Source organism: Antennarius striatus, chromosome 6 (assembly GCF_040054535.1).
Source record: "Antennarius striatus isolate MH-2024 chromosome 6, ASM4005453v1, whole genome shotgun sequence".
NCBI lineage: Eukaryota > Metazoa > Chordata > Actinopteri > Lophiiformes > Antennariidae > Antennarius > Antennarius striatus.
Genome location: NC_090781.1, coordinates 16,911,516 through 16,932,756, shown reverse-complemented (window position 1 = coordinate 16,932,756; position 21,241 = coordinate 16,911,516). Strand labels below are relative to the sequence as shown.

The 21,241-nt window shown below is 41.3% G+C and overlaps 1 protein-coding gene across 1 annotated transcript in view; it reads right to left on the bottom strand.

Annotated features, from left to right (window-relative positions):
• Positions 1-21,241, bottom strand: part of robo2 (roundabout, axon guidance receptor, homolog 2 (Drosophila)) — a 163,344-nt gene that overhangs the window by 130,576 nt on the left and 11,527 nt on the right. The window contains 1 exon segment of the mRNA XM_068317254.1: positions 17,860-18,186. Coding sequence (XP_068173355.1) covers positions 17,860-18,186 — 327 coding nt within the window.

The window sequence follows — 21,241 nt, the reverse complement described above, 5'->3', positions numbered from 1 at the left end:
AGAGACAGAGAGAGAGAGAGAGAGAGAGAGACCAAGCTATTCCTTGGTTGGTTGCAATGTCCAATTTCTCAGCTTTCATTTGCCCCTTTTAACTCAGTCTTTGTAGATCTGAATGAATAAAATACCTGCCAGATGTGCAGCAACTGAGCGTAAATTGAAGACAAACATGATGCACAAAGTACAGCTTGTGTTTATGGCTTCTTAAAGGAAGTGTTGGGCACTGTAGACCTAATGGGTTGCACATGCTCCCTTTGCCATCCTATGCTGAGTTCAAACAAGGAGTGTCCTCTAACTTGCAAGTTGGAGCATAACCACAATCAAGAAATTATCATAATTCAGTCCAATCATAAGTGAAGGAGGACAAAATGACTGGAATTAAATTGTGGATTACTCCCCTCAACTGCAGGGATGCTTCTGTAACTGTTATTTTCTGCCAGTGTTTTAAATATATGTTTACTGTTCCTGTGCTGCCAATTAAAACACAAAGTCAAGGGGTTGCGCCACAGGTTTACTGAAGAGCAGCACATGCATGCATGCTCACAACCCAGTTTGGATTTAAGGTGTTGGTCTGTAATGAGAGGGGCAAAGGCTGAGTGATGTGATTACCCAGAGTGTTGTACGGCTGAGCTCCCAGTCTGGGGTATTAGGAAGCTCTGGTACTGTGTAGCAACATGCTGGGAGAAGGAAGGAGGCAAACTAAAGGTATGGTCAGAGAGGGCCGTTCTGGTCTAATTGAGTCCTTTGGGTCAAGTCTCCACTGATCAGAGACTTGTTACAGAGATCCGGTTTCATGGTTTCCAAACAATGAGTTTTCAGAGAAGGGCTTTGTAGTCCTTTGGGGTTCCATCCAAACCTTTTTTGTGATTTCTGTTGTTTCCTGGCCCTGTGTTCCCTGAATTTAAATGTGATTACTATAACAACATGCAAAGACTGTTGGTGAGCACGACAAGTAGGATTCACATACACAGAAAGCACTGCATGGATTTACACACCACTTGATGCTTCTAATTGTATAGACACTTAGTAAATGTTAAATGGATATTTAGTGCATGATGCCATCTTGCCAGAAGAATCACAGCATCTCTGGCCATTAAAAAATAGACTGTATCAAAAGTTGAAGAAACAAATCTTGGGTCCTCTAAGGTATGATAAATCATAACACCATTATCCAGAGCTGCTGTACATATGATACTATACAGGGCTACATTAATATATTGTTGGTAAAGTCTGTAATTTCTTTAAAATCACTCCATTCTGAATTAACTCAGTTTTTTTTAAGTTTTGTTTTTGAACTGATAGGAGTTGCATACAGCTAAATAGTTTAATGCCTTGATTTAAGTACATGATCTTTAAAGTCATCAAACAGTGTATAAAGTTGACAAACTTCTGTCTTGAACACATTTTAGATCATATACTACAGGACTAATCAGTGACAGGCGTTGTATATTACAAAATCTTTTTCCAAAAGGAACCCAAAGCAGTATGTCTATCGTCCTTCTGTCCTCTTAACTGTATCTGCTTTCATTAGCTGTACCACATTGTATGGCTCCACAACCTATTTCCCACAGCAACAGATATTTATCCTGTTTGGTGCTTGATATTTTCTGAACATCTGAGAGACATCAATGAGCTCTCAGAAATATTAATTGAGCACTTAATGCTTAGTAATCAAGCACTGATTTGCAAGCACCATGCAAACACCAATTTTCCTCGGATGTGGAGGCTTTTGTTGATGAATTTTGTTGATGAGCTCCAGAAAAGTGGAGCGGAAATTCAGGGATACAATCCTGTAGTGTAAATTCCATCTATTCAGAAATGAATAACAGTAGAGCAGAGTACGCTTTCTGAACAATAGCCCAGTAAGAAACATTGCATCCTCTACAAAACATTTCTACAAAGCCCAAGCTTTCTTGGCTGCTCTCTGCCCCTTAACTTAGCTGTTTGCGTGTCCATAAAAAAATCTCGAGAGACAGAAAACAACAAAGACAAATGGCTTTCAAAAGAAGCATCAAACCTCTCCCTCCAGTGGGAAGTGTATCCACAGAGGCGTCCATGTTTCTTGCAATGGCATTAACTACTGGAGACTCTGGATGAGCTTCCTGTGGAGCAGAAAAGGCCAGAACATACACAGGCGATGTGCTGGTTTTAATAGGCTCACTCAAGTGTAGTGGATGATAAATTAGGGAAGAGAGCAAAGAGAGAAAGATAGGAGACTGAGCAAATGCAAGCAGCAAAACATGACGGAAAACTGCCTGCCCTCTAAATCGTCAGACACTTCACCAAAATGTGACAGAAAAGACGAGCAGAGAAAGGCAAGACTGAACAAGGAGAGTGGATGGGAATCAAATAAAATGGTAGTTTGTCAAGACCTAAGTAAAAATGGGATTGCGGACTACCAACTGCATAAAACACAATTCTACAGCTCCAAGACCCAAGACAGCATTTTTTTTTTTTATGTCTACAGAATAGGGATAGGTAAGAGTGAATGGGGGATAGGCACAGTGTCTTGTCCTCCTGATTCCTTTTGTAGCCCAAAGTCCTGGGCAAAGGAGACAGGCAGAACAAAGAACAGACACTCTCTACAGGACATGCATTGTGCCATCCTCACTCACAGGCGGCAGGACAAAGCCGTCAGTTGCCTGGACACCTTGTTAGCCTACTCCCTGCAGCTCTCACATGGCACAGGGTGGACTGCAGCCGTCCTGCTACAATCGATTCACTGTTGCAATTGAGGTTCAACCATGAAGAAACACACACACACACACAAACACAGTATAGACCTGTAAAGTTCGTAGAGACCAAAGGACACATACAGTGCAATAAAACACACCTGTTCAACAGAAGCTTCAAGGCTCTCCCTTACAGGTCTTTCCATGGACATTTGCTTTGGTTGTTGCAGCTGAGCTTTTTAGAGTCAACCCATAACAAAGGCACTTCTAGGCTAGTGGACGTTTGGGGAAAAGGATAAGAATATTTTCCTCCACATGCGGTTATCTTTGAACCATTTACTGTCTGTGATAGAAATGCTTGAAGAATAAAAAATAATAGTTTCCTTGAGCTAGGATCATGTTTTCTTTATTTTCTTTATTCAATGGGATTGGGAGTTTTAGAGCCAATATGACCAAAAGATTATTGTTGTGATAAATTCATAGTGTAACTAGTGTAAAAAGACTATACATTATGCACATAGAAAGAAAGATTTAGACACAACAAACAGGTGTATGGTTAAATTACCTATTTCTACAGACCAATGGAATGTAAGAATGTCAGCAATTAAACAAGATGGTGAATAAAGTTAATTACAATAGTGTGGCAGTAGCTTTTATTAAGTGACATTTTATATGTCAGAATTTTATCATGGCCGTGAGACAGTAGTTTGGCATTAAAATAACCAAAGACAGTTGGAAAAGCAATTGGAGTAACTTACTGTAAATGGATGCATAAATCCACACTCATTTTCAGGGGTAGGAAAATTTTGATTTTCTGAAGTTCCTATTTCTTCTCTTGCACATCAGTGTAAGGATGTCCTATTATAGGATGTTCCTTGTTAGGTTTCCTTAGAATATTAAATAGGGTTATTGCCTGGCTTGCTTAGACCAAACCAAATATGCAGGAATCAGTTTCAATTGCATACAGTCAAAACTATATCCAGCAGTTATTCCACCAAAATAACCCATTCAACATGCGTCAACTCATTCTAGCTACAAAGAAAAGCAAAACAAATTCCATTTGGACAGAAATTGACAAAGAGCTTTGTGAGTACAGGGCCAGCACTGTACATAAAGACAAACAAAACCAACACTTATAGAAAATATAGAATAAAGAAAATCCTACTCACAAAAAATGAGATAGCCAGGTATTTTAATATGCAATAAATTATAATGCGATTATATAACCCATTGGCATATGGTGAATTTTCCTCCAAAAATCTCCATCTGATTTTGTTTCATAATGCCATTCAAACCCATTTTTCCCAAATTTCATACTTCCAGCTGAAGTGTTTGTTTGTTTGTTTGTTTGTTTGTTTGTTTGTTTGTTTGATTGATTGTTCGTTCATTACAATGTGCCCTTGATCCACATTCATCTATTTTGTTACAGGTCTCTCTTTTTGGAAATAATGTCTAGCACTACTTTTACTTTTTTTTTTTTTTTTTAATTTAAGTACTCATTGTGATAACAAAATTGTATAAGGCTTTGTCTTGAATATGTTGAAGCTTTTTATGGAATGATGTACCAGAAGGTATCATCAGTCAGCCTGGCTGTAACTACCAGCCATCTAACAGTCCCATTCAACAGCTGTGGACTCATATGTTATTGCCCCCCTACCTGTCACTGTCCATCCACCATTACGCCAACCGCAGCCCACATCAATCAACCCACCCTGCTGCTTTTTAATCTGTTCCCACCCCCAAGGTCCAAGTACAATTCAAAATTACAGTGGAGAAAGGTCACCCAATCCAATTAGAATATCATCAGGGATGCACACTAAAGGGTCATTCCCTGAACCCTTGGCAGGAATCAGAATGGCTGACTGATTTCCACACTTGTAAAGGAAGTGCAAGAACGCAGCTTACATTGTAATGATGGACATAAATGCTGCGTATTGTTGTTTGGATTGATATGAAATGTCATGGTATGTTGATAAGTTTATTCCCTTAACAAAGCTATGTTATCATTAGTACATGTATTGACCCTGCAATCACCCCAGGGTCCAGATAAATGAGGTTTCCAATCAGGATCCTATCAACCTTCCCGCTGAAATCTATCTTATCATTCTAGTAGCTTGTTTCTTACTAGATTCATCCTTCAAATAACTACATACATGCATACATGATCCACTGGAACAAGAGATAGACATCTGAAAATCAAGTGGAAAAGACCATGTGCAGACTATTGTCTTAGCTTGGCAGAGGAACAAAAGTTAATGAAACAGCAGTGCAGAGAGACAAAGAGATACCAAAAGGGAAAGGGTGGGTCAGTGAGCTTTGAGCATCTCTTGGGCTGATCTAAGCCAATTAGAGAAAAGTGACAGCTTAGCTACATGCTCATGACACATCTAGACCGCGGCACCACTCTAAACCCCAGCAGCCCATAGTACAAGCCTGACTTGGACCCCAGCAAGCCCTTAACACCACCCCTCTTCCAAAGACCTCAGCACGCCAGGAACCAGATGAAGCCAAGGAAGAAAGTACTTTATTCTCTACCCTGTTACCTCTTAAGAACATGGGTAGCCAAGCTAAGCTTTCTGCCAACCTTTGTCATGCTCATCTAACTCCCTTGACATCTAATGCTGTCAAGAGTTACCGTGACGACCTGGCAAATTCATGACCTTTGCCCTAGTGATAGATAACCTGTGAACCAAGAAAAAAGGGACAGCCAAAGAAAAAATGTGGTGGGGGATATGTGCTGCTAGATTCAAATGAAAAGGGGCATAGTTCAAATGACCACTGGCGACTGTGATAATGATGCACAGCCTTCCTAGTACCGGTATACAACATCGAAAGTACTAGGCCACCAGGTTGTGGCTTGTGATTAATGAGACAGGGCATGGCACCACAGGGAACTCAGCGGCACGTGCCTCACTGGTGGCAACAACAAATACTCCTCATACGTTTATAAAGAGCCAAAGACACATTGGTTCAATAGGTAGACAACAATATAAATGTGGAGTAAACTTCCCCCGCCATAGTAATAATTCTACACATGAACAATGACAATCACTGACGACAACCAAAGTGGTTACGCTTCCTCTAATACACCCTTTGCCGAACATCAACTGTAATATGTGGCTGGCTGCTTGGAGGAGAGAAAGACAGAAATGCTGAGATGGAGACTGACAGGAAGGAGTGATGGGGGTTGAGGGACACCCAGCAGGGGGTGGAACAGGACAGCCTTCCACATGTCCCGTGTCTGCCAGTCAAGAAAGTTAATGATGCCACGTTCCTAGGCCAACCACCCTCCTGCTGTGTGTGAGAAATGAGACAGAAAGAGACAGAACTGAGGGTGAGGCTCAAAGATACACTCAAAAGAGTATTGAATCTCTTGTGGCATAAGCTGGCTGTGTTTTGTGGGTAAAATTGGAAGGCCATACAATATTTAGAACCAACAAAAATCTGATTAGCACCATTAAGTAATTTCAAGAAGAATTTCACTTACCTCTCTTTCTTCTTCTCAAAATATTGCTGTCTCCTACCCTCATAAGGATCCTCCTTCAAATCAAGTTGTTCATTGAGGTTCATGAGAAATGCTAATTTCATTAGATATCAGTTGCGAGCTTGCTGTTTGAATCTGTTTGATTTTCCACAGCAAGAAAGGTATTGGCCATGGGTGTTTTGGCATTTGTGCTGAAACTATTATCTACACCAGTCAGGGAATAGTAATGTAGGGAATAAGGGAAAACTGGAGGCAGGGGGTTAAAGAATGGCAAGATGCTGAAGAGAGACAGAAGAATATGGTGTAGGCCTCAATGCATGTGGAGGGAATTGCTCAATATTTATCTTCAGAAAATGTCTTACAAAACAGAAAAAGACCTTTGTGTTATAAAATAATAAAACACAAGGTAAATAAAGAGGGTTATGAGATCTATACAGCACGTCAGAACAAGTAAAAAGTTGAGTACTGGTCACAATCTACTTTTGAAGTTACTGCAATAGCAACATAACTTGAGTGCTGTAAGAAGACTAAGCAGACAAATGCTCATATCCCTTAGTCTAAAATTACATTATCTGGGCTATTCTTCCTCTGACACAGGAATAAGCCCTTCCTGGCCTATTTTTCCTTTCATACATCTCCAGACAAAACCCGGGTAACCGTATTAGCGGTGTATGCTAGAGATGCTGTACAGAGGGCTATATAAGTCTGTGTGCACCTCCGCTTTCAAGCCATGGGGTCAGATAATGGTCAATCAATGGTCAGTCAGAGGTCACATCCAGAAGTGGCCAAGGGTCACTTTATCTGACTCAAAGTTATAACTGGCCCATCAACCCAATGTACCACTGTGAATGGGGATAAATCATGTTGACAACTTTTTCTTGCTTGGAGTCAGGGAATCTGATAAGAACAATTTACCTTCTTCTAACATTTAATGTTTTGAATAAGATTAGTGATGCTCGAATTGTGAAAAAGATAACTATATATTCACGGACTTGATAAATTATTATTCAACTTAAATTTTTTGGGGGTGGCAATTTAAGTTATTACACTTTGGGTAATAGTTTAAACTAACAACTGACTGATGGCAGTGCTATTCTTCTAAGCAAGCTTTAAATAATATAGTTTTCTGTCTTCTGTAAACAGTTCAGAAATACAACACAAATCCATATTCATGATGTGTCAAAGTTGTAATTTATTTCTATTCCCCAAGAACACCAGAGTCCTTAAAAAGAAAAACAGAGAAAATCTAAAAAATTTAATGTGGTAAATTTCATAGGTAATGCCGGGGATTGCTTATGGTGGCTAATTACAGTATTCTTTTCAGCTCCACTGCAGCACCATATTTCGGGATTCATTTTTTCCTGTTACTGTGCCATTTAGGCTCCAAATGGGTAAATCTTGCAAGGTGGATGATAAATAGAGTCTAGAGTCTGGGTGGTGAGGATAGCTGGGGGTACAAGCATGTACATTTCAGTCTCTTTTGTATGAGTTCCAAATATTTATGTGCTGCTGTGCATATGTGTTGTCAGATACAGAGGCATAATTTGTGCATGAAACAAGAGACAGTTAACGGTTTTTAAAGAATGGTTGAGTCACATGAGGGTGCTCATCAGTTAGCTACACACCCCTGGTGATTACTCAGTTTCATTAGATTTAATATCCTGTGGAATAAGAAGATGTTGGCTGATCCAAGACAAATCCCTATAATTATAGCCATGCTTAAGATGATTCACTGCCTTCATTTCAGTGAGTCCTGTTGTCTGTGGCATTATTGGGTTAAGACTAATGTTCACAGTGATCATTGGGAATACATTAAAATTGATTTCTTTAAATTCAGTCAACATCTTTGCAAATGCTTTCTTTCTGACTTTTGTAAGGGGTAAGGAAAGTAGAAACACTGAATGAAACACAGGCAACCAGGTGGGGCACATGTACATTCATGAATACCTTAGCAGCATGAATCCATACAGCAAGAGGCTTCTATCTGAATCATGTAGCCTTTTGTAAACAGATTCAGTCTAGGAGGCCTAATTTTAACTTCTGTTATCGAAGCAAGTGACACAAGTCACGGATCAGTCAAGTCACCTGAATCCTATGACTACTAGGCTGGACTGCTGCTACAATAGGCTGCTACCATCTGCTGCTTTGAAAGCCCAGCATGAGTGATCTATCCGTGTCCTCTCCTATGTCCTGTTAGTACAACAACAAGCATTTCACTATTAGCTATCAATATTGTCAATTGCAGGAAAATATTAAAAGTTCTGTATAGAAAATATTAGAAACAGTAAAGGGGTGGGGGATGCTACAGTTGGAGAATGAGATGAGCTGAAAGAACAAAACACCAACAGAACCTCTGAGCACAGGATGCACAGTTAGGGCTCAGTGTTGCTATTCTGAGGGCAAATTACATTTACAGGTTGCTGTCAAGCTTTTGTACAATTGTAAACAAAATAATGGTTCTTGCCATTAATGAAGATCATAAGGACAGGCAGCTGTGCTCAGTCTTTGGAAGATGAGAGAGTGTTTCTTCAGACTGAATTTAGATTGTTGAAGTGATTGTTAAGTTCGGTTCATCATGATAACTGCCCTTTGGGGATGTGTTTTCATGGACTGAAAGGGGCAATGCATACTTGGAGTTAACAGGTTTATTTTAAACAAAAAAGACATTTTCAATATAAAAAATATCGAAAACACTTGAGAAAGCCTTGTTTTATAGAAATGTGTACAGTATTTAAATGATTTCTTCATTCTGGCAGTAACCATAATCCTGTATTTGTAAGTAGCAACTGGCTGGACCTGACTTCTTCTAGTTCTAATTGGATGTCCTTGGTCGAACAAGATTTCCAGCGGCAAGAGGTACTGAGATAAGATTCTGTTTAGCATCTGAATGGGATGTTCTTCCTCTCAAACCAGTTGGCCTTTGGCCATCCGACTGCTTAAATGGTCTGGACAAGTGTGTCTTGTCTCTAGTGTGCCAACCAAAGTGCAGGCTAACGTCAAGCTTTTGACATGAGCATGTCTGTCAGAGTCCCGGTTTGTCTGTCTGTCCATTTGGTTGGATGGGTTTCTGGCTGGCTAATAAGCAGCCTGCTTGGCCTCTAATCAGCATCCCAGCTGCAGAAGCAGGTGGCCTAACATACCACAGCATCCATTCAGATACACAATGTGATGTCATCGCACAGCACCTGGTCACACTGAATTACACATTACTGAGGAAGCTGTATGATAGGCTGCTACCATCTCAGCTGGTATTGAAGCTGAGAATGATGCTTATGGAGAAGATGTGGCATAGTAAGCATCTTCATCCCATCTTTCCTTTCAAGGTATGATCCCTCAGCTCTCTTACAGGCATAGGTAGATCAACATTACAGTGGGACGTCATTAACTAAAAAATGCAGAAGGTCATCTTGACCTACGCACAGCAGTCAACCAAATTCCTCTACTGTTGTACCAAATGGATGTATTCAGGTAAAGATCAAGTTGTAAGACCAACTGGAACTAAATCCGTTTTACAAACCATACTCTTTAACAATTGATCTTGTCTCCCTTCACTTTTGAAAGTGATGGACATGCTTTGAGTATCACTTTCAAACAGCAGGAAAGGAAAATTAGAGAGGGGGGTGGGGTGGAAAAGCAAAGACGAGAGAAAGCAATTCTGTGTGGGAGATGAGGAGAAAGACACCACGGACTGGATGATCAGGTTTCAACTCTGAACTGCAGCTGTTGAGGGCTTTGGTGGCTGATAAGTGTCCCTTACAGCAACTGTAATCCAAGCCAAACACAATATCTGTCCACGCCGCTGAGATAGCACCAAGTCATAACACATCCGGACCCCGAATAACTCTGCCATAGCTTAGGGTCAAGCCAAAAGGCGCAAATAACAAACATTAATCAAAATATCAGCACACACTAGGTTAAGTTGTGAGAAGATCCTTATATATTTTTAGTAAAATTGCACAAAATTAACTAATATCTGAAAGTCAGTTTGTGAATTGGGTCCCATGAATCTTCATCCACCCTTCCTTCGAATTTCCCTCTTCTTCACCATCCACAGCTCAGTTGAAAACCTAATGAAGCTGAAACTCTGTGTCTCCCGTGTTCCCAAAGGGCTTCTATAAGAAGGAAATGCCCTCAATGTTTGCACAAGTAGAAAAACAGCCACGAGAGTCATTCACCTATGAAGCATTTTTGTTTGTGCGTTTGCACTTGTGTAAGTATGCATTGTGTGTGAGTAAGCACAACTGCTCCTTAGACAAGACATTAATCAGAGTGCCAGTGCTCAATGAAACCAAAAATAAACAGACTAAACTGTGGGTCTGGCTGAGTCCTGACCCTTACACATGATCAATCCTGAACAGCATTGTGCACCCTACAGTGCTGCGCAAAAGGCATGTATACACATCAATGAATGTGTGTCGAAGGGTTTGTGTGAAGTTAACCAACGAGAAAATAACTGGACTTTTAAACAGGAATTTCAGTGCAGCTATAACACATCATTCCAGTGAATCAATTCCAGCTTCATTTGATTCAAACATATACTGTATAAGCTATCAGCTGAACTTCAGCCCTCCACCGTATCACCTCCTCCCCAGAATATGATGGATTAACATCTCCTGCAGTCTCAGAGGGTCCTTTAGAGTGAGACAGGAAGGTGGGTGGGGAGGTCAGTCGCCACAGGGACACATTCAACGGAGGGGAGCGCTGGGTTAAGGATTTAGAGTTTGACGGAGATCTGGGGTGGATAGGACAGGGCAAAAGGTTCTCCAAGGGTCAGAGGATCCAATCTCAGCTGGATTCAATGGCAAACTACCATCGGAATGTGATGGTCTACAGGGACTTTATTCATGTACACATTGTTGATTAATATTATTATTACTCATTTCTTCTTTCACTCACTTGGTAGAAAATTTAGTGGTATCAGATATATTAATTTAAATTCTATAAAATATCACACCTGCACAACAATTTCAAAGACTTAGAGATGCAAATCTCAAGTGTTAGATGATGTAGACTAACACTGATAAAGTAAAGTGTAATCAGGATCATATTTTGATGTTCGTTAATGACTGTGTGCTGCAAACTACAATGGACTTGAAGAAAATACATTTACACATCAATATGAAATAAAATCAAACTGAAATCCACCATTGGAAGAAGGAGCCTCTGAGCTATTCTGGATTGTAAGACTGATCAATAATAAGCCTGCAGACATATTTCAATAATTTACAACTGTCTGAATAAAGTAAAAATCAGGGTTGGCTTCTTTAATAGAATATAGTATTCCTACTCTATAATGATGTCAAACTTCTACAATTTATGGAACATGTTACTGTAGAGGTTTGTTTTTGAGGAGGCAGCTACAGTATGAAACATGGATGATGAAACACATGAGGATAGAGGAAGCATGGACAACTAGGAGAGAAGAGGCCAAACAGGCAGCAAGCAGAGACAAAGTAATGGCCCCGCATTGTTAGAGTGGAGAGGACATCAATAACAGTGTGACTATAAAGAGAGAAAGAACAAGAGTGAAGGAGTGAAAAGACGGTGTATAAAAGAAACACAACAAAACGCGGTGCGACGGGTGCTTCATCTTGCTGGGCACTAATGGGCGTGTGAAGTGGTTGGCTCAGCATTCTTTAGTTGACGTCTCACTCCTCTGCTGACGGGCCGTGGGATCCGTGAAAGAGCACCGCACAGTTTTTAATGCAGTTTGTGAACTCAGAAGTGACATAGTGGTAGAATGACGAAGATCAAAGAAGAGACTGTGAGATGGTCAAAGGTCATCCTAAAGTTTGCCACTGCCCTGCACCTTCCCAACACTCTTTGTTTTGGGCCTTTACACTGCTCCATTACAGTCACGGTCAAGGTGTGATATATTCCCCATCTTCTGAGCAGCACTCACTTCCTCTGATGGTAAGAAGGTAACACAGAGGAGGTCAGGCCTGGGACACAAGACCCCACGGGGATAGTAAAACTGCAGTATCTGGATATTTCTTGTGTGGGTGTGTGTGTACTTGTTTGTGTGTGTAACAGTGAAAGGTCAGAGCATTTCCAGTGACTGTAATGCATTCCGATGATTTATTTCCCTGTGACTTTTTCAATATGTTTGTTCCATATCTGCAGGCTTTCTTTTCCCATGCACCACACAGGAGTTGGGTTGTCGGTAACTCCTCATTTTCTGTGGCCATCTGTGTCTGATAAATGAGAATGGTGAATGGTGAGAACTGAGTGTGTGCACACGGGAAAGATGTGAATAAATCCCAATAGATAACACACTTCACAGAAGTCAGAAAAGTCTGGCAGCACTGACATAGAGCTGACACATCTAGTCGGAGTTGACCCGTCTCTCTTTATCAGGGGGAGGGGGGGGGTTCTCACACCCTCGCTTAATCTCACAGGTTCTGTTATGACATGACAACACTTTCACCATTTCTTTACTGATATTGGGTGTGAAAGATATAACAATCCAATAGATTGTGATGTATTTTGTGGGAGTCCACAATATACTTGTCAGATAAGTCATGAAATCATGACATTGCAATATTTGGTCCCTCAGTGAATAACTGCGGAATTAACTTAAGTTAATGGTAAATAATTAGTCCAATCAACATAACCACCTACAGTTATGTTGATTGGACTAATTATTTACCATATAATGATATTATTTCTATGATGAAAAAGTATGTCAGTAATTCATTGTGAGTTATAGACAACTAGATGGCAGATCAGAAGTTTATTCCAAGAATTAAATGCAATATTGCCTTTTAATGGTGCTAATAGAGGTTTTCATGGGCTATTTGATGTCTGACTGTGGAATACAAGGCATTTCATAACTGTGCTGACTAGATTAAAATTTATTCACAGACCTTATAATTATTAGATATTTTTTGAAAAGATCATCCCTAGTCTGTAATGTTGTGGTTTATCCTTTTAGTCAAAGTATGATTGGTTACATGTACGTACAGTGTTACATAAAAACCTTTTGTTACCACATATACGCTGCTTTGTTTTCAAATCCAACAATAAAATCTTTTTAATTTGGATTAGCACCTCTAGCGAGCCACCTCTCCATTTCAGCAGCAGCTGTGGCTTATGGATATTGCAGCATTTTGACCAATTCACAACTACAAAATTACAAAAGACACATAATTTGTGTAAACAAATCAGAAACACATTGTTATGTCACAGCGACCATTGCATCATCCTGCACAATCATTTCATCATTTGCTCCTTGTGCTTAGTCACTAACACTGACTATATATCAATAGACAGAAAAAAACAAAGCATCAAATGTGCAAGGAAATTTAAAGGTGTAATATTGGTTCTTGAGTTTAATTAAAATAATCAAATCCATATTAGACCATGCTCAAAATTTGAGATTGTGGTTAATTTGCTAGCTCACATCTTTAATGTGCCACAATGGCAGCATTGCTGCTTTTATTTCATTACCCTTATTTCTCAAGAACGTGCAGAATAATCCTGAGCCTACTGGGGTTGATTTGAATGTGAGGGTAGATGTTTATATACCTGGTGCTGTGTGTGTGTGTGTGTACAGTTATTGCTTAATTTTTCTCCTTTCAGAAATGCAGGAGAGTGCTGATGAACAGGTATGAGCCTCTATAGAGAAACTCGGTCTGACTCTCCACCTGGTCGGCTCCTGCTGGTGTATCCCTCTATTAGTTTCCTCTCATCTGGACACAACAGGAACAGATTGGTACCCTCCTCCTGTCTTTGCCGGTCACACCTCCCAGCTCTATTTTTTCTGATAATCACGTTGTTGTACAAGCACCAAATGCTACCTAATGATTCAAAACACTGCAGAAATGGTACATTAGATCATATTAGACCTTTTTTTTTTTTAAAGTAATCCAATCCAGGTTTTGGAAGTTAAAGTCAAATAGATATATTTCATTTCATGGCACCAGGACAGGCACTCTGCCGCCCTACCAACCCAAAGACCACCAGTACCCATGTGCTCGTCAAGTGGGACCCAAACCCAGGCTACACCCCCGCCCCACCCCACCCCGCCCCCCCACCCAAATCCCCTCAGTTCTCATTTTTAAAGGTCTAAAGCTCAAGTGTGACTCTTAATGCCTTTGAAGATCTTCAAACTAAAGAAGCCTGACATTTAATGCACATGCAGCAATATACTGTACATGTCAGAGGGCTTGACTCACATTCGACAGTTGAAAGTGCAGCTGTTCACCCTACATGCTTGTATCTGGGTTATGCACGAGAGCTGCTGAACTTCCACCTGAAAAGATGGAGCTAATTAACATTCTTCTCTGGATCCTATCTCTCCAGGTGTGCCTTGTCACACTCACATATACAAAGTTATCTGCAGTGCTAGCAATTTATTCAGCGATGACTGCAGCTAAAATTTCTGACACAGGTTCCACAATGATTTATGAATCTGTTCATTGACCTAGTTTATTCTGAGAGGAGAACACAGGGCACATTGTGTCTGCGGCAAAACCATCAGGTTTTCTATCTTCTGACATACAAGACAATGAGACCAAATGTCTGAGCATTACCTTCACATTGTGCGCAATGCATGTTCAACAACTAAAAGTTAAAGGAGACACATTTTTGAAAAGGAGCCATTAACTGCTCAAGTCCCCCAATCTGGCCCTCATTAATAATGCAGGAAGACTTTTTTGAGGCTTCTTTGCCCACTTTCACTTCACGCCACATTTCTTCTTCAACAAAAAGGTCAGTGATCCTGCCCAGCTTGATGTCCTCCATGTAGTAAAACCATGCAACTCACTGGACATCGAGTTCAATCTGTTTCAGAGCTCCAATTCAATTATCTCACCAGGGCCCTGCTCAACCATTCGTGAATGAAAGGGGGCAAAGGTGTGTTCGATATGAGGGAGGAGGGACGGTGGAGAACATATCATAAACACAAAGGCAGCTCAACATGAAAGATTTAAATGCTGCTTTTACTTGTGCAATTAGCTTTGGCTTTACAATTACTCAACGGATGTCAGGACCTGATAAAGATAATCACTGCAGTAAGCCAATGCAATGGGATTTAGCTCCAACCCTTTGTGCTCTACTGGCCCCCAGAAGAAAAGCTGTGATGCAAAACAAACCAGGTCAAGCAAACTCAACAAAATAGTAACTCATTTTCTTTGATGGCCACAGTCCTGGAACAACAAAGACACCACAAAAACTTTGCTGCAGATGTTCAAATCTTTGTTAATGGGGTACATTTACATATAACTGATTGTTGTCAGTGAATATTTACTGTTCAAAAGTGCAACCAAAAGACATAAACGTGAAGGCACATTTTAACCTCTCCGCTACTCAAAGCTCAACACGCATGACACGAGAGCGAGCGTTGAAAATAAATACTAAGACGGGAAACCTAAAATAATCTGGGCTTCATAAATTTTTCATGCATTTTCATTTAGACTGGGAGAGCCCTCTTACAGCAATCGATAGATCAATCTGCTGTCACTCAGTTAGCACCTGGGGGCAGCTGTCAAGGCGTTGAGTCAGAGACCAACCCCCCACCTCTACACAGCATCACAACTTCACATCTTATCAGTAATGGTCACTTCATATTGTGTATCCTTTACTGTATATCTACAATTATTTTTTCCCTGTATTTCCATACTATGAGTTGCATGTTGTAACTTGGTAGTTAAAAGATTTTCCATAAAAACATAATCAATTTACAGGGCTCGAAATTAACTTTTTTCCTTGGTAGCACTGGTGCCCCCAAATTTAGAAGTTAGTAGCACCAGCAAAAACTTTGGGAGCACCTACCCAAAAACAAAGCAGTGACGGAGCGATAGAGACGCTCCGTCCATCTCCGTTCCGCGCGCCTCTCCCTTGCCCAGGAGAGCAGCAGCAGCAGCGCTCTCATTGTTTCCTGTTAGGACCGCAGGACCGCAGTCCCGCTCAGACTGTTTTGCGCACATTCTCTGGCAGGTCCACACTCACGTGTCCGCATTAAAACAAACTGTCGCGGTAGTGTGTTCGAGGGTGCCCACTCGGCTCCTACGCGTTTCCCCCACATCCACACAAAACTGTATGACAGACGCTCACCTGAGGATGCTGCATTGGTCCACCTCCAGGTCAGGGGCCAAACCGCGGCACTGCCTGGGTGTGGTTTAAATAGCGAATTGTGGCGCGCTGTCAGGCCAGCCGTGTACCTGGACTGAACCATTGTGGTTATTATTGGATTGTTTTGTATTTTAAAACATCACTAAAAGATGTTTTATGTTGCCCCAAACTCCACCATGCCTTTAGTGAACATTCGTTTGCATTTTCCTGGGTCATTTTGCCCTCAGCTCGGACTTCAGGGTATAATTCTGCACAAAAGATCTGTGCTTTGTTTCATAGTGGTGCTTCATGTTACCACTTTTAATTCATGCTACGTGTTCAGACCATATGAGGTAAAATGGTTTTGAACTGCCTGACGGAGGAATTAACATAAATTTTGTCCACTCATTGTGAACCAGCGGTGTTCCTCGTTAACCTCCCTTTGTTTGGAGCTATGCTGTCTAACTTCTTCTGTGCTCTGCTGTAGCAGTAAACTCACAGCGGTAGCGAGCTGTCTCACTTCCTGGTACGCTGAAAGAGCAGGGTAGACAAACGGTCTGACTGGCTGAACTAAGTGGCGCTATTACCGTATTAACTGGAGGAGCAGCGCCCGCCGTCTGTAGCCGCGAACTTCCAGTAAAAATGCGCCAAGAAAATCTACTCTCATGAATTTATCATGGAGTGGTCACGGGTCCGGACAGAACCATCACGCAGTCCGGATCCGGACCGCGGTTTAACTTAAGCTTTGTGTGTTTGACGATAATCAGAGCTTAATATTCTCTTTCAAAACTGTAGCAAGTTCTATGGTAACTGATATTGAGATCACTGATCTAAGTTCAATTTGATGTCAATTTACAAAAAATCAGGTGAAATATAAAAGAAGAATCTGGACAGCACGGGATACACATTATGGGGGACTCATATCTCATTAATGCAAACCTTGATTAAAACACAAGACTACATAACTGAGACATGGAGACTGTCTGTTCCACCACATGGATAGCTGAGGTGCTTGGGAACCACTCCATAGGAAGCCAAGCTGATCCCACTGAATCAAGGATCATCTTCAAAGGTAATTTGATCTGCAGCTCGGATTCTGCCTGTCAGCATTCACCAACACAGTCCAGGGAGTCTATGTTAAATGTCCAACAAGACGTTGATCCATGCATGATGTTCAACCCACATCCACCTGTGAGACACCCAGGTCTGCCATGCCATCATGTCCCTTTCAAATAGTCTGACAGCAGCTTTATATCAACTCAAAATTCTGCAGACAATGTCAATCTACCTCCTCTAAGCTAAAAATGTATCGATTTATCATAAGTCCTTCTTTGAAAAACTTATTTTTTACAATTCATTATTCCACCAAACAATGTCACACATAGTGAAGCTGCATTGGAGATTAACCACACTGTTTACACAGGAAATCCTTACATTAAAAGTATGAAAAACCAAAAGAAAAGAAAAAATCTTTGGAAATTTTATATTGATCATTTGTATTTTGCTGAAAGTAATTCCAGTTGTATAATTTCTGGAAGCAGCAATTTCAACATGTGTCTTCCCCCAGACACATGAATTACTGAACTTTAAAGCAATTTACTTCAGCAACACAATAGAGATGTGGAATTAAGAGGACACACAGTCCTGACTCACAGGCTACTTCCAAAGATGCATTACGGCTGACGGCTTCCCCCAGGTAGTTTCGGGCCACGCAGACATAGGCTCCCTCATCCGGTTTGCTTCGTCGTCCATGGACGATACGAAGGAAGAACAGGGAGCCACTGGGCAGCAGCATGCGGTGAGAGCGTGGGTCATCTTTGTCCGTTTCCACCCGATCTCCATCTTTGTACCACTCCACTGTTGGTGTTGGTCGGCCTTCTGCTTTGCAGTTAAGAGTGGCGGGTTCCCCTTTGGAGACAATCAGGTCAGAGGGATGCTCCACGATTCGGGGTGGTGAGTCCTCCTGGCGCAGACGGGATCCTAGAGGAGAAAAAAAGCAATGCAAGACATTCATTTTAATATGTGTTCAATAAAACAGATATCAGAGGCATCTTCCATTAAGATAACAGCTATGGATTACAAGAATGGCTGCACAACAAATTTGAACTATTTTTATATAGGAAAAGGAATACTGATTTCTTAATTTGACGAAAGCACAACTTAAACCTAGACAACCAGAATAAAAACAGTATTGGCTAATTACCTAATTTTGAGGTTATGTACAATAAAAACAAAAAAACAAACAAAAAACAGCACATGTGCCAGACCATTTACACCATTTCGGGCCAGTCAAATTGCAGCCATCTGCTTTTATGAACCCTTTATACAAGGGTTTGCAGGCAATTGGACCCATGGGTGAACAACGAATGGGGGCACACAGTCAGATTATATCTGAACAATACACACACCAACATGATATATTTAGCTTTTAGTGGGGTGCAAGCAAAAACTGATGAGTCTACTGTTGCAGAAGTGCACATGTGATGTGAATATGAATGCTGGGGTCTGGATTAATGTTGAATACTAATCCCCAGTAGGTGAAAGGCTTGACTCGCTCTTATTTATTAGGGTTTTCACTGGGTGGGCGTTGCGAGTCTGGTAGCTATGATAATGGTCCCCAAGTCAGAGTGCTCTGCATGTCTGTGACCAGGTCTTGGCCAACTAGATAAGACCTTGAAGGCCACACACACACACACACACACACACTGTGTGTGTGTGTGAGATAGGGAGGGGGAGAGGGGCCCTGGGAAATGTACAAAAATCAAAGAGTTTGATCCAGCATCAAACAGCCAAAGACACAGTAAGGGGAATGGGGAATAAGGCAAACTTTTCCAACAGCCTTGGCTTTATCCTTCTTCTTTTGAACCACTTCTGATGCCACATCAATACTTCAGATTCAGGTGCAAGCCAAATATTCACCAATGTTTTATCAAGTTGACCGCTGGACTCTTTGTCTTACAATTAGCTGTTACGGCTGAGGTGATGACTATGCCCTTCTCTTAAGCACTACAGTAGGTTTATAGGACATTGCCTACTGAGTGAGCAAGAGGCATACCCTTTGGGCTTTTGTAAGGGCTTATTTCAAACTGGTATGGAGGCAGCAGGGTTCCAACGCCTCCCTTGCCTGAGTTTGCATCTGTTCAACTACCCATTCAACTTGATCATCTCAGGAGAAACCACGGTCTTTTCTGACCAAGCAGAAAAAAAAACACTGATCAGCAAAAATTTTACTTCAAAGACTGCGTAGGTTGAAAGTGTGTTCACAGGTTCACACACACATACATACAAACACTCTCAGTTGTAGCTACGATTTCACTTGAGAAGGATCAGGCATCAGACAGTACCATATTGACCTATGAACAAGCACTAGTCTGTTCTTTCTTCCTCCTAATTTGGGATAATTCCCTCCATTTCCCTGTTATTGATTAGGGATCAGACCTAGAGTCTTATTGTTAGAAGGGCCACAGACAAGGGTTTACAGTGGAGGGGGTAGTGAAATCTTGCTCCTGGGAGTGAGTGATCTTATCTCACTGGAATTAAAACTAAAGCTGTGCAAGTAGTGCTGTGCTGTATATGTCTGCCAATCTTTGCATGAGCGGTTGCTAATTCAGTCAGTTTCTCTGTCTGAGCAGGACAGACCGACAGGTTTGCATAACGTTATGGTGACTAAATAAATGAAGCAGTAATTAACACTGTGACATTGATAAATGGAGGTCAAGATAAAGGAGAGGAGAAGAAACAGAGACCCCCATCCCTCTCAAATGGAGTGTTAAATGTACATTTATTCTTATCTCATTGGAGCATCTGCTTCCCTCATAATCCACAGGCCCTGCAGTGCTTTTCCACTGAGGCCAATGCACCAGTACATCACTAAAGTGTGGCAACTCCATTCGATTTTTATCAATCTAATTTCTTTAAATCCAATTTGTATTCCAATCTACTGCCTTCTAATCACTTAAACCTTGAGTCTCCATCTGCTCTCCTCTTTGCAGTGGAGATGAACACAGCAGATGCCGCTACAATTGTCCTTTCACTACCAGAAAAAACCTGGGCTGGATGCACAGAGAGCTAAATGTGACTGGTCAGTTTACATAGTTTACATACTTGCCCTAAAATGACTGAAACTTTGTGTGTGCTCATGTGGCCACAATATTCCTCCCATCTCATATAAAAAAGACACACTCCATGTAACTTTCCATTGATCAACCATCAAAATAATCTCCTCACAGAATCGAAAGTCAATTTTGAGTCTCCTACTGGGTCCAGTTTCTCACTCTCTTTACGGTAAATAGGCTTTCTGTTGCCCTTTTAATGTGATCATTTGGGCTGTGCAATCAAGTGCTCTCTGATCTGAGGCGAGTGCACTTCACCGGGTCTCAGAGCACAGGTACCAATCAAAATGCTGTGTTTCCCTGTCTGCAATAATACTACCATTACTTTTCTCCAATGCTGTGCAGTCATCCACTCCTGGAGGAAAGCAGGAATCCGATAGCAAACAAACAAGCACACCGACAGAGAATAAAAGTGGGAGATCACCGAACCAAATGAATTTTTTACTCTTTTCTCTCAGAAAACTTACATCAGCATCAATGAAACTGGATGCTATCCAAGGTTTTTTAAATATCCTCAAAATAAAATGCCATACATGTCACGTAGGGAGAGGTATGGACCCAAATGTAGGACACCAAAGGCAAATCTTTTCTCCATGATTTAATAAGAAACTGAAAAATTCCCCAGAAAAACAAGAATCACAAAATCAGGAAAACTTACGGGAACCAAACTAGAGAAAACGAACCAGCGCCAAGCTCTCATCCAAACTGGCTTAAAAAGCCTCATGGTGATAACAATGAAGGTTAGGTGTGACAATCAGTTACGGGTGTGTAGATGAGTATCAGGTGTGGAGAGGACCCACAGGTGTGGAGCCGCGGCTCCACCCACAAGCCTGGCCCCTCTCCCCGCCACGCCCAACCGTGACAGTACCCCCCGACATCCCTAAAACGGTCCCAGGGAGGGTCAGGAACAAGTTCTGGAGCAG